Here is a 15,244-nt window from a genome sequence, read left to right as displayed (position 1 = left end):
GTGGCTTTACTTTTATTTATGTGACAAATGCTAAGGATCATTCTATTATTAGTAAAGTTTTCAAGCACAAAACACAGCATGTGTCAATGAAAGACTCCACAAATTACATAACAGGCCAATGATCTAGATTGCTTTTTTCTACTGTGAATGTTATCTTATATTAATTACACTTGACTTCAATTAATTTATATAAATGCGTCTTAAAGTCCCCCTGTGGTGAAAATCAAGATTTTAATTTTGTTTATATGTCTATGTGGTGTTTTTAATATGCTTTAAGATAAACTAAGTGCAAATTCATAATTTTTAAACCACTCAGGTGTATTTTCTCCACAAAAATGCAGTTTACCAAAGACGGTTTTAAAAAAATGCAGTTTGAAACTGCCTCAGTTTATGATGTCATAACCCTGTAATTTCAGCCATAGATTGAGCCATAGATATGCACGGATGGCGCAAAGACTGTCGCTGCTGTTTCAGCTCTGCTTTTGCAACACGAGCATGCACTGCTCACAAGATTGAATGGAGGTGCGGACAAATTTGCACATTCTTGAATCTACATATACTTAATGAAGCAAAGGTGCATATTGAGCATGCAGTGGGACTTTAAGAACAGATAAGATGACACCGTTAATAGACGATCCGTTGTCACAAACTGATCTACAAGCGGCATGATGGTCTGATTCCTGCAAGAAACCTTAAAGGGCCGATATCCCAGAGAATGCATTTTTAAATGTTTATTTTTACATTATAAAAATATGTTTATTTAGCGGACGTTTAAGAGAAGTCAATACTTTAATCAAACAGATTGACAATTTGAGGACAGCATGATTAATTGCTTGTTTTGTGAGTAGAGAACACCATTACTTGGTCCTCAATACACAGCTATGTTTATAAACAGACTGAACCAGATCATTCATCTTTGCCGACTGTCATTTTATTTGTGAATAGCCATTGATATTACACAGACCTCTCACCTGCCATACGTTTAATTCCACAATGTAGGTTTTAATCCTGGTCCTGTGGACCTACAGCACAGCACAACTTGTATAACACATCTGCTAATAAGATGAAGCTTTGAACTATATAAGAGACTTACACAATGTGCAGCACCGTGGGGTAACCAGAACCACATATAACTACTGAATCTGAAGTAGACTGATACAAAAATACACACATATGAAGAATAAATTGCATGCAACTGTGTTGAATTACATGTTATAGGACATTACATTCTTTAAGCTAAATAACTGAAACTCTCTGAATATATTCATGATTATAGAACATCTAAATTCGATACAACAGTCAAATACCGGTTGGATACATAGCACAGATGGAGCAGAAGCAAATTTTAGGAAGTGCTCTCAAGCTCAATGATGTGCTGCTTGTGAAGCAACCAGGTTTAATTAGATGGGTATAGGCTAAAGGAAATGCAATTTATTTTACATTACTTTGATGACTTTGAATCATGTCTCTCTTGCATAATTCACATCTATTGACACATTCATTAAATATGCATTGTAACAAAATTGTCTTATTGTTACATAAATATTAGATAAGAAGAGAGTTGAAAGAAAAGCCAGGGTTTGTTAAAGGTGCTCATCACCTTTAATCTACAATGAATCGTTTTGAATCTATACAGGCAAATGTTAAAGCGACATACTCTTAAAAATACATTTGTTGAGAGGTTTTAGTTAATGTGCATCCACACAATTAAACAAATTGATCTAACAAGCAATTGGGATTAATGAGTGGATGTGTAGAAAAGTGTGTGTGTGTGTGTGTGTAAGAGACTTAAATACACAAACTGCACAATATTTTAAAAGAAACCTGATAAGAAACACTTGAGTCAATTAGGAGATGGTGAAAAAGCAAAAAAAAATATATATATAGTATATTTTTTTGCTGAAATCTAAGATGTCAGGTTTACAACGCATCATGTAAAGATCATTTGCATGAATCAGTCGAGATATCCAGGTAGCCAAGACCTGTAAAATTCAAACTGTACAGAATGTTTCAAAAGCAATTCCAGGCAAGTATGGCTTGCTTTATGCGGTGTACATCCAACCCAGAATTTCCTCAATATTGAATCTGTTACCATTATTTGTCTGAAAGAATGTCGCTTCAATATCTATAATTGATTAATCTGAATGGATTTAAAAGCATTGTTCTGTTTCAAAGACTGATCATTTTAATAACATGTCATTCATGGTGGATTTGCATGTACATGCTAGGTAACAAATTGTTGTCTAGTGCATTTTAATGGGACTAAAAGAGCCCAGCAGATATCCAGCTTCCTCTAGGCTTGGCTAATGGATTCTTAGATACACACTTGAATGCATACTAAATGAGGATAGTGTGTCATTAGAAACTAAACACTCCATGCAATACTTTCCTCCATGCTTTCATCTTAGTAAGTAAATAGATGGTTGAACATGACCAAGATATCTCATATTAGCATAACGATGGAAAAAACACCATTAGTGAAGGGAAATCTAAGCATTAGCATTCTCCCGAAACCCCCATCTGACCCTCGTAGCTCAAGAGTCCTTCCCACCAGAACACCCAATGCATCCAGGCGTGAAGGAACCAAAGCTATGATACACGGTTTATCTTTATTCATCAAACATCTGTTAGAGATTTACTGGAAGATGAAACAAGAAGAGAATGCTAATGAAATATGAATAGGAACCTTAAATCTACATCGATACTATTGTCACAATCTTTAATCCAAAACGACATACAGTCCGATTGGGTATACGGTCTTTGTAACCTCAGAGAATCAAACCCAGCTACCACTACCACAAAACAAGAACAGCTACACCTCCACCTACATTACTTGTAAAAGAACAGAACAAGTGTAGTGTTGTATTGTTCATCTGAATAAGCACCAAACCAATTTTTTTACTCACCAATGACTCTCTGAGAAGGATGTGTAGCTGCTTGTATCCATACATGTGTGCAAGATCTAGGGGTGTGTATCCATAGCTGTTAGGGGTCTTTAGGGCTGGGATGGCTCCAGGACACTGCAGGAGAGCACCAGCCAAATCTCGCAATCCGTGTTGGGCAGCAAAATGCAGGAGAGTAGGAATATCCTCTGGAACATTGGAATCACGGCCATCTATGGAATTTTATAAATCCTCAAATGTAAGTATTTTTATATTGTGTCACCTAAGTGAACTAAAAATGTGCTTTATGTGTTATCATATAAATTAAATGGCATTTTAGGGTCAAAAATATGAATAACCTGACTACATAACAATTTTTTATGATGTCAATATCATTAGATTAAAATGCATTTTAATTTTGCAGACAGTAAATACTATAGTTAAGTACTGGTATAATCTTATATAAATATTATTTGGGGGGTTGTGAAATGATATGACAACTAGAGATAAGAAAGTTAACAGTAGCTCCTTATGGTAACAACTACACAATTTCACATTGTACAGTGCAGGTCTCTGTAAAAGTTATCCTTTTAAATTAGTTTTATATTTTATATTCATATTAATTCGATACAAAGACAAAGGTTAGCATACTATGAGATCTGAATAGCTCAATCTGCATTTCAGCTTAATGAGTGAATGTCTAAACAGCAAACATCCTGCTACACTTATGTTCTGAGTGGGCATTTAAACCAAATGGGATCATAGTACAAGAGGTTTTGCAGAACAATCGAAAACAAAACAAGTACATTAAATTTCATCTGTTATATCACTTAATAGGACCTATGAGATTGTTTTTCTTTTTTGTTCTTACTCAAAAAGACCCTTAATCTGTTACTTGTTGCTCAGTTGGCTTGTTTAGGATCTCCAACAAATCAGGACGAATCCAAGAATCTATCTCTTTGAAAATGTTGTCTTAGAGGGAAATTAAAGGAGGGGTGCCACAGTGTTTCATGCATTCTGACTTCTTTACAATGTTAGACATGCTGGCTTCTCATGCTTGATGTAGTCAAAATATTTGTTGGATGCATGACTTCGATACACTCCCCCATCATCCGTACAGGTTTTGGAAAGTTTTTTTCGAACATAAAAAATTCCGTTTCCTAACAACTTTTAGTCCCTTATTGGACCATTCTCCCGGAAAAGCATGCCCACACGTCAACCATTATAGCGAAATGACAGAGCACGCGCACTCATCAACCATGGAGACTGGGAAGAACAGCACGCCCATCAATGTGCTCCTTTGTTCGCAAATTTCTGCTGTGTTTGTTTGTTCACTGCATTTTGAATGTAATAGAAATGGTGGATATAACGCTGGATTTGCAGATCGTTTGATACTAGTCCAGCACTAAAAGATTTCTGTCATGAACCACAAGAGGTTGGTCCCCCGAGCCTTTTTCTGGAAATAATCGCACAACTGTATGTCTTTTATAAATGTGTTCAAACTGAAGACTCTTCGAAGAAACGAAGTATTCAATAGTACTCTAAAGAGCTTTTCACACTTGAAATCGTTAACCCCCGGTTATTCTAAACCACAGGTAAACATAATCCTGTGTAATCTGTTTCATGGTTCACACTGCTTATAATTTACCAGAGGTTAAGCGATAACCTTCGGTATTCATAACCTGACAGATCACATTGTACATCACTAAACCCAAACATTCTTATTTGCATCTGTGCGTAAACAGTCATGATTGGATAAATACTACAGCGTCAAACTGACTGAATAAAACAGTGTGTGGTCCCTTTAAATAACCGAATACCTTGTCTTCTGCATCCCAGCGAAAAAATACACCTCGCAAATCCTTTATGGCTGTTTTAAGCCTCTTAAGACGTTACTTAGTTATATAAATGAAAACTCAAAGGATTGTTTACACAGTGCATGGAGTTTCTGTGACTGTACACAGCTTGTGAAATGAGGCAAGCGCTGTTCAGTTTTTGATTGGGTGTGTCCGTTGCTAAGCGTCAGGTCATATTATTCTACCTCGGCTTCATTTCACACTACACACGTTTGACACCACAATGCCGGGTTAACACTGCAAAATTGGTGCTAAACCTGCTTCGTCCCATGACCTTTTGCCTGTCTTGTGTGATATTTGCTGAAGCTTTAAAAAATTTGAAATAGTATGAAACGTTCGTTTATCCGGGGTTTCAAATGAAGACGACCCGGGGTATAGCGCAGTGTGAAAAGCCCTTATGTACTCGAAATAAATATGTAATTGGCAGAAATTGGGTGTTACATCCGCTTTAAGCAAATACCACACATGACAAGCAAAACTTCATGTTAAAACGGACTTTATTCCCCCCTTCAGACAGAAACCACTTTGGTGGGATATCAAAAAAATATGTAACCCTGAAATTATTCATAGAGCTGTTGGAAGATAAAGGGATGGTTAGAAACAGAGTCATTAATGAAATGCATGAGAAAACAAAAATGTTTTTAAATTACTGAAATCAGGGTGAGAGAGTGAAACACAAAGATAAGGATAAAGAAGAGAAAATAAAAATAAAATAAACACAAATATACCGCAGAGGATATGGTGGATGCAAGACTAATTAAACACCCAGGATAACTGTCCCAGAAAAACGTGTACAGAGAATGAAATTCCCAACATATTGTCTTTTATAATTTGCCACATGAATGCAGGAAATCCAATGAGAAAAATAAAGTAAGAATGTGTTCTGTTTTAGGAATTTTAAATAATTCTGTTTTGGTCTCACCTAGCTGCACACGTTACACACTTCATTTACTTCAATAGAAATTAGGGATGTGCATTTCCCAATAATTTCATATTGGAATATTTAAACTCAATAAAAACATTTTTAATTTGTTTCACATGAAGCTCATAATTATCATTAAATATTCATAAATCTCTAATATTATATCCGGTATATACGTTTTTTTAATGATGAAAAGATTTAGAAACACACAAATTATTTTTTATATTTTCTGTATATTATAAAGTTATTACAGATGAAGTGAATAATAAGACGAGACAGTTTTTTTATTCTTATTAAAAATACGAATATTCAAACAGCATTTTTTTTTTTTCGAATAATTAATACGGATTGAATATTCGTGCACATCCCTAATAGAAATAGAATGAACGTATTTTATTAAACAACTGTCTGAATAAAAGTTACACAAGAAGTTAAACATACTGGGGTGGTTCCCTGTACAGTGTTTAAGACTAATCCTAGACTACAATAAATGTTAGAGTTGTCTAAATTGAAAACAACTTGCATTGAAATATCCTCAAATACACAAGTGCCATTGTTTTGTCTCAAAATGCTCAAAAGTGATGTTTTTTGTATGCCATGTTTGTAAAAACTACTTAAATGCCCTAATATAAGAAGGCCTAGTCCTGATTTAAGATAATCCCTGTGCGGGAAACCACCCCACTGGGTTTAGCTCTTGTTGAGAGATAGTCTAAAGACATTTAGTATGGCCACATAGTATAACACTGACAATTGCTCTGTGAAGAACCGCATCGGATCTGGGTCATGCTGCATTTATGTGGGCAGGGAGGCACATGTCAGAAGAACAAGTGCACAGTAATGCACTGCTGTGGGCCGAGGTGGCTTGCCTCCATCATTTATTCATGCTTATAACAGACGGTAAAATAAAGTGCTGGTAGCATTAGCCTTTTTGTGCTGATGTTGAAATGGTTGTCTGCAGGCGCTTGGTGAGACTCGATATGGGTTAAAGGAGCTGCTTTCACAGTAATGCAGAACTAGAGAAGCATTTACCCCAGGCTGGAAGCTGATTATTCTGCAGGCCCTGAAAACCTCCTGTAGGCATTTTCTTCAACAGACATGCTGCAAGAGTTTGATCCAGCTTCTCCATGGAGGGAACCTGAAAGGCCTGTATGATAAAATGATGGAGACACATCAAACCCACACAAAGCTGAAGGAATTTCTGTGCATTAAGTGACACCAAACAGACTTTTTTTACTTTTTTAACAGGTTTCATGAAGAACAAACAGATCCCAACACTGGTTGACATATTGGGTTGACCAGAATTTCAACAGAGGCCGAGTGTTTATACTTTTGGGACAATCAACTTATGAAGAGTTTTAAAGTTGTCTGTGCATATTTGAATGTGACAGAAGAAAGTATTTTAAGATTACTAAATCATACACCTATCTTTTATTGATAGTTAAAGGGGTCATATGACAGAGCTAACACAAATATTATTGTTTGTTTTAGATGTAATGCGACATGTTAAGGTTAAAAAACACAGATTTTTTTCCACACACCATGCATGTTTGTATCTCCTCTTTGCCCCGCCTCTCTGAAACGAGCTGATTTTTAACAAAGCTCATCGCTCTGAAAAGCGAGGTGTGCTATGATTGGCCAGTTAACCAGTGTGTAGAGCTTTCCTGTAGCTCAGTGGTAAGAGCATTGCGATCCCAGAGGATTGCAAATACCTATGTATAAATGTATAGGATAATGCTATGTAAGTCGCCTTGGATAAAAGCGTCTGCCAAATGCATAAATGTAAATGTAGTTATTAGTCGAATACTGCAAGTGTGTGACAGAAATGTAACGCCAATTTAACGTGTCTCATACATGCATGGTCAACTTATAACACACCAAACATACAGAAAAACACGTGTTCACACAATATGACCCCTTTACATCAAGGTTAAAATCTGTATAATATATTTCTTCAAACCAAATGTCAACCCAGATTGCAAAAAAAGAACGAGGTATAATATAAGCTCACAGTGCCTATCATGCTTTACCACATCTAATAATAAAGCATATTAATAATATATAAATAATATAAATGTGACATTCTAAGAATGTAAAATAGAAATCTGTATCTTTATTTCACCCATTTGTCCATTTTAAATAGATGAATATGAATATCCCATCACATGCTAGAAGACAGGGAATCACCCTTGAGAAGTGGCCATATATTTTGGATCGCATCCATCTTACTTTGATTGTACAGTCTGTATGGAAAAATAATGTAGTATTCAGTACACAAGGCTAACCAGAGCATGCCTATGTTAATAAAGCCACCAAATCTTCCTACAGGACAAGGCATTTCCAATTAGCAGGATTAAAACAGAAAAAGCGTATAGCTGGCTGAACCCCTAATATCCTGAAGATTGTCATGGCTTAATACACACCAGAGGAAAACACACAAGATTAGACCCTTGAGGGATCAGATGAGAATATGGAATCCAAACCTAATATAGGAGTAGCCTGATGATAGATGGGATCCCATTTATTTAATACTCAATATTAAACTTTTTCACTTTCTCATGTGAATGTGTCAAAATGTTGTTTATATAGACTATTAGGCAGGAAATTAATAAAACAAAACATTTCATAAACCCAGTTTCTGCTCTCCATAAATGTAATAAATTTCAATTTGGAGCTGTCAGTCAGCACTGTGTTATTTTTACAGTATGTATGTAAATAGTCCTACAGTACATATACTGCAGTAAGCTTTTGCAAGGCTATTAAAGTGTAAAATGGTTTGCCAGGGTTAATGGTTAATGCTTTCCCTTAATTTGGTGTAAAACCCCTTCCTGGCAAACAGAATATGACTAGCCTGAAGCCTGCCAACATCAGGCTTTTTTTCCTTAAAGGGGAGGTCTGATGGAATTTCACTTCTTTAAATTTAGTTAGTGTGTAGTATAGCTGGGGACTACAAACTTTTTCCTGGGTAAGTGACATCATGAATCCACAAATTTACATTGACACTCCCCATGAAACAGGGATAGGGTAATAAAGACTTTGAAAATAGGCAAATTCTTAGGCCTATTCTGTCTTCATTTAGGCTACCCACCCTCAAGTTGTTCCAAATCTTTTTTAATGTCTTTGTTCTGTTGAACCCAGAGGAAGATATTTTGAAGAATATAGGAAAGCAAACAGTTCAAGTGCACTTGTGACATCCATTGTAATTTTTTCTAGTATAGTAGAATTTTTATGGATATGGGCCATGAGGGAATGGCGCGAGGCCGGTGACTTGAGTGATAACGAGCATCAGCTGAGCGTTGCACCGGTCTCGCATCTCTGACGGGGAGCTCTGAAGCATAAAAGGAGGAGCGACAGCAGTGATGCTATATTTTATTATGTTTGTGTGGCCGGCAGTCGACCGTGAGGGAGCTGTAGGCCCTTTACTTTCGTTTTGTGGTTTGTTTATTTTATTAAAAATTTGCTTTAATGTTCGCCGGTGCCCGCTTCCCTCTATAACTCTATAATTGTCATTTTTATCTAATTTTATTAGAACTTTTAATATGTCAAACTCAAAGTCACTTTGGTTAAGCCACTTAAAGGTACGGTAGGCCTACGTGTGTTTGTGTACAAGATCAGGATGGCACCACCTTCACCTCATTTTGAGCCAGGAAAAATCCTGTCTAAGCGGGGAACCAATCACCATAGACCTGATCAGCATTACCAATCAGAACATTTTGAAGGAGGGACTTTATTTAGACCGGAAGAAATCCAGTCGTTTTGTTAGAAGGACAGCAGTCAACTATAGACTTGACATGCGGGAAATATAAAGCGTTTTTGAAATTAGAAACATGAACACCCATTGTAAAACACCTCAAAAACACAATCAAAGCCTCAAGATGTCGATTTGTACTATAGTAGACTGTAACAGTTGCTCATTTTGTGTTGATGAAATTGAAATAACCGAACATCTCTTTTTTTAACTTGAAGTTTGTTTATGCTTTTTGGGGGATTTGCATTAATTGTTATTTCCAGTAATGTAATCTTCCTGAGTTAACAAAGAAACATGTTTTGTTTGGTTTGTTTTTGAGGGATAAAACACAATGATTACACAATTCTTATTCTTATAATTTCTTTTTACATAAATGTAAATTTCTGAAGACAACTCCCAATTTTTACATATTTCACAAGGATTTATATCTGTATTTCTTGTCACTCAAGTTATGAAGGAGAGAAATGCTATTTGTTTGTGTAACTTAGTGGAGGATTGGAACTCGCAGAGAACCCCAAGTATGTGTTATTTTAATTTTTTATTGAATAATAATATTTTTCTCTCGTATTGTATCATTCTGTTAATAATTGATTTTTTACAAAGGTATATAATAATTTTTATTTTGTTTTATCTTGTTTTGTTGTGCTTGTCTGATGTCACTTTCGACATTTGCTCTTTTGTCCAAGGCCATTTTTGTTTGTAAAATTCAAATGTTCAGTTAAAAAAAAAGAAATATGCTTATTGGTCATAATGGCTTTAATAAAATAAGATTTTCAAACTCTGTATAAATAAGAAATCTAACAAAAAGTGGATTTCTCCGAAACTCGTGTTTTTAAACTCATGTTTTTAAAAAAGGTGAAGCTAAACTTTCAATCTCCATATATATGTTATTAAAAGAGACATGTGATTACCTGGCACATGAATTTGACAGGATCTGAAACTTGTTGAAGATAGTGAGCAACCTCTCCCATCATGGTGTAGTATTGTATACAGGCCTTGCCTTTAACCACTCCTTGACAGTAGAGCGTCACACATACATCACCAGCGGTGAAGTCTACAAAACACAGATATTACAACCTAAGGATGAAGATGATATCATGGCATACAGATCCACTGTATGTTGATGGAAAGACAGTCTAAACATCCATTTGATATCAAAATACTTTATAAATGCACTGAAGCATCTTTACCAGGGGCAGACACACAGAGTGTGCTTTCATTCCAGTTGACAGGTTTCACTCTTACTGTCTGCTTCTTTCCACTGAACTCCACCTCTGCATCTTTGATGGTTATGATCTCCTGTAGTAGAATTAATATCTCCCCTGGACTCTAAGAGGACATACATGCCATGGAAAGCTTACAAACAGTGTTTATAGTGTTAAGCATTTGGGTACATAAAGTGGTTCTGAATTTTGGCCCAGTTGTATGAGCCCTATCTAATTCATGAGCAGCAATGCAAAATCATTCTGTTTAAATAGTGCTTGCCGATAATGCTCAGTGAACAACTTTCTCTGCTCAAAAGTCAGATAAAATGGCTGATGTAAATGTGTGTCTGACCTCACATAGCATGCGATTGGGTAGGACCAGTAAAGTGGGTTTTGCAGCGAGCGAGCCAGCAGAAAATTTCTTCTCAAGCTTCAGCTCCTGGACCGGCATCTGTCCACCTGGAGAAACACGCTGTATTATTGACCAACCGCATAATCACATATTTTTCTGTGTTTTGGGGAAAATGTGGAGGCTTGCACAGAGATCAATTTATTTAATAACAACTAGAACTTTTGAATTAACATACAGTAGAGCAAACAGAACTTCTTGTGGGACAGTTTGTGAAATAAATGACTTGAATTTGTATGAATTATTCACATGACTTTATTAAATAAACACTGAAAATTGCAAAAACACTGAAAAAGACCAAATGAAATTTAAAAACAAAGAATCTATATGATTTAAACCCATGGATGGGTCAAAAAGTGACACACCCAATCCTTGGGTTAAATTTACCCAGAAAATGTTCATATTTGACCCAGCCATGGGTTGAAACAACCTAGCCTAGGTTAATTTGAAATCCCAAAAGTTGTGTTTGACCCTTTTTGATCCCACCATGCTTCGAAAATAACCCGGAGTTATTAGAGTATTGAATAAAGTTAAATTGATGTTTATTTTCCTAAATCTTTTGATGGTCCTGCAGTTGCTGTCAACCAAAGATTATCTCTCTGTCATGTTAGCTACCGCAACCGTTTGAAACTATTTCCAGATATGACGACCAAGATTTACATATTCAGTGATAAGTACGAAGTTTGGCGTATGAGGAAGTGCACACATTTGGATAATGTTTGCCCATTGTACTGAAGCAGCCATCATCAAAGAACCTCTGATGGAATCAAACTGCACCTGCTCAAAAGGTGACACCTGAAAAAACAATGAACGTGCACATGCTTGAACAAGTTTCGTTATGCTTATAATGTTTATAGTTATATTTGAACAAAAATATGAATATGAGACAGGTGGAACAAACCAACCTGTTCTCTTTGAGATAATAACTGGCAAATCGCATGTTGCCCGAAAGACTTATTTCAGTAAGATAAAGTATCATGTCACCGCAGTGAGCAGGCATTACATGAACAGTTCTCCAAAAAGTAAAAATTCTATCATATTTTACTCATCCTTGCGACTTTTATTCGCCCATTGAACACAAAATGAGATGCTGGAGTCCTCATTTACTTTTATGATGTTTAACTAAAAAACTGATGCACACTTGGAACAAAATGTGAGTGGATAAAGACACTTTATTTCAGGTGAACTATGCCTTTTCATATATTTTAATAACACAATCCTTTGTCTAAAAAAAAAGAATCATACCAATGCGGTCAATATTTTCGTAATGGACTCATCAGTTCCTCATCAGATGATTAAATAATACACAATGTCCTTGTCGCAAAATAGTCTCTGTTTTGGTCACATCACATCATATTAGTACTTAAGCATGTCAAATTATGTACTGCATATAATGCAACCTGTAAATTACAGCACTAAAGCAAAGACAATTAGTCTCTGTGTAATAGAGTAAAAAAACAATGGCGGGACAAAATTGGTGGAGCCAGACACTGGGTTGTGTGTATATATACCCAGTTCTCCAGCATGTTGACTATATTATTCTCAAAAAATCAGCAGATTGTGATGCAGTTATGGGAGGATGGTAATTGCTTGTCAGGCTCAGCAAGGAATAATGAAGTCTCATATATGCCAACAACAGCTCTGTCTATGGTCCTCTCCTCACACTATTCCATAATTACAGTCTCCAGAATCACCAATTACAGCAGCAAAACGTAAACCCCATTAAACTCCCCCAGCGCTGTTTAACCTGCAACAACAAACCATTTGTCACAATGCGGCTGCTGCATGGGGGTTTAGTGCTCTCCATTTACTTGACTGCTACTGGAATTCAATGGGAGCTTTCTTAGGCTATTCAAGCCTCATCATTATTATCACTAAATGTGACTTCATTACTTCACACAACAGGGTTGCCGAGTGTCTCAAAATGACATGTAAAGTGACTAACATTAGATCAAGGATGATTTCCTAGTGAGAATTATGATGACCATAACTGCCTCTGTTAGACTATAGAAGTCCTCTTAGGTAAATGTCTATTAAATTCATATTAATTATTCACTGCGACCTACAGTATGAATTCTACTACAGGTGATGTTCCACTAGAGTGATCTTAGGTCAAGGGTTTTGCTCTAGGGGATAATAGTTCAACCCTCTGGGGTTCAAACTCCAAACCAGTAACCTTTTCAGTTTCCCAAATCTCCTCACCTCGGTGTACTATCTCCGTCACAGCCGAGCAGTACTCCTGGGGTTCCTGCTCGCTGGAGATCTGAAGACAGCTCTCTCCCTTCAGTGGAACCAGCTCCAGCAGAGGATCAACGCTTTCCACTCCACACAGGAGAATCACCACGCAGGCCTCCGGTCGTAAAACGCGAGCCAGAAAGAACCGTCGGAGCTGGCACACACCCTCCAGCATGCCCCGTGACAGAATAAGCAGCTTGCATTTGTACCCTGCCAGTCGTAGGAAGTCATCCTTGCGACTGGTTACCATAGCAATGTCATAACAACAGATGCCGGACTCAGGAATGGAACCTGCCAGGTGGAAGCGCAGGTATGATGCCCACTGCTCTGCCTCAGACTCATAGATGATCAGAAGATCTTCCGCTATAAAGAGATGAGATATAGTCGCTTTTAATTTACAGTAAACACTCTTTACTGTTTTTATTTATAAGGATATATTAGACATTTTAAAATACTGATAGATAACAGTATATAGGTAGTTGTTTTTCAAGACTATACTTTCAAGGTTCTTGGTATTTTACAAGCGATTGACACAAGTTGTTGTACTGTGCAGCTTACGGTTACATAGTTGAACACTATGCAATTTGTCAGTGATAAAACAATCGTTACACTTAAGCAAAGTAACAAATCATGAATCATGTATCACAGGTGTACTTTTGCTGTTAACAGGGCTTTTGAAAGCATTATGAAACATGATTTGAGTCAACTGAAATATACAACAGATGTATCAAGTTTCTGTCATAAATCAGACAATGGCCAAGTGGCATAAATTGTCAAACACATTGTAGAAAGTACTCAAAAAAGATTAGAAGAGGTAAACTCACATGTTTTGCTCATCTCTCTTCTTCAGTACTGTGTGATGTGGTGTTCTGTAAAGGGGAGGGCGTGTGATCAAACACATGAAACTTTGTCCACTCCGGCAGATATCTATTCACGGTCTGGTAGTTTCCGTGTAATGAAAACGCAGGAGAGGGAATGGTAAAGATGACGTGAGATGATGGCTACAGCTTCCTTCTCTGTTTCCTGTTAAACATTTACATTTATGTATATGATAGGCGCTTTTATCCAAAGCGACTTACAATGTATTATAGGACCCATTTGTTTCCAAGTATGTGCAATCCCGCCATGCTCTAACCACTGAGCTACGGGAAAACCTCGATACAGGGGAATCACCACGCAGAACTTTGGTCGTAAAATGCGAGCCAGGAAGAACCGTCTGCTAACACAGACCTTCCAGCATTCCAAACTACAGAATAAACACACACATGCACACTTATAGCCCTGTTTATGTTTATAATTGTACAGTGACATTTTCGAAACAACTATTATCATGATTGAAAAGTAAATCTACAAGCATTCAATTAAACAAACGAATATGCAGTTTCATTTTTTTGTTAATAGTTTGCAGTGCTACATTTTGTAACAATTAAAGGAATAGTTTACCCAAAAATTAAATGTATTCATCATTTACTCATCATTCCAAACTTGTATGACTTTCTTTAGCAGAACACCCCTAGTAAAAATTTAAAATATATTTCTTTCATACTAAGTATAGTTTAAATGTCAGATGTACTTACTGACATATCGCTTCAGACTTACAGTACTCATATGAAATTTCAAGTAAACATTATTTGGAGTACTAATACACAATACTAAAATGTGTTTTCAATGCCACTTTTGATAAGGATTGTCAGATTTTTTAATAATATCTGTGTAACAAAGTTTATTAAAAGGAAGGAAGGAACAGGAACCGGAAGACATTTAAGCATTTAATAAAGTAATAACAGCCGGCGGCACCTCGGGGCCAACCGCCAGCGAACAAACCAATAAATACAAATACAAACATGTTCGGGCCCGGTCCTCTCTCTTCGACGGTCCGATCACTCGTTCTCCTATATGCTCCCAATCTCCTACATGATTCGAGACCGGTGTGTGCACAGCTGGTGCTCATTAACAATTACTCACTGGTCTCGAACCACAGTCTCGCACT

General features: G+C 36.6%; 1 protein-coding gene across 1 annotated transcript in view; it reads right to left on the bottom strand.

Annotated features, from left to right (window-relative positions):
* The window catches only part of LOC130425251 (B-cell scaffold protein with ankyrin repeats-like), a 30,721-nt gene extending 16,533 nt beyond the window's left edge, over positions 1-14,188 (bottom strand). The window contains exons 1-7 of the mRNA XM_056751437.1: positions 14,079-14,188; positions 13,222-13,617; positions 10,963-11,069; positions 10,596-10,734; positions 10,317-10,459; positions 6,690-6,804; positions 2,907-3,115 (exon numbers count right to left, since the gene is read on the bottom strand). Coding sequence (XP_056607415.1) covers positions 2,907-3,115; positions 6,690-6,804; positions 10,317-10,459; positions 10,596-10,734; positions 10,963-11,069; positions 13,222-13,617; positions 14,079-14,091 — 1,122 coding nt within the window. The 5' untranslated portion in view covers positions 14,092-14,188. The remainder of the gene's footprint in view (positions 1-2,906; positions 3,116-6,689; positions 6,805-10,316; positions 10,460-10,595; positions 10,735-10,962; positions 11,070-13,221; positions 13,618-14,078) is intronic.
* Between the last annotated feature and the right edge of the window lie 1,056 nt (positions 14,189-15,244).

Source organism: Triplophysa dalaica, chromosome 1 (genome assembly GCF_015846415.1).
Source record: "Triplophysa dalaica isolate WHDGS20190420 chromosome 1, ASM1584641v1, whole genome shotgun sequence".
NCBI classification, from domain to species: domain Eukaryota; kingdom Metazoa; phylum Chordata; class Actinopteri; order Cypriniformes; family Nemacheilidae; genus Triplophysa; species Triplophysa dalaica.
Note: the sequence above shows the minus strand (reverse complement) of the source record. Positions and strands in the feature narration are given on the sequence as shown.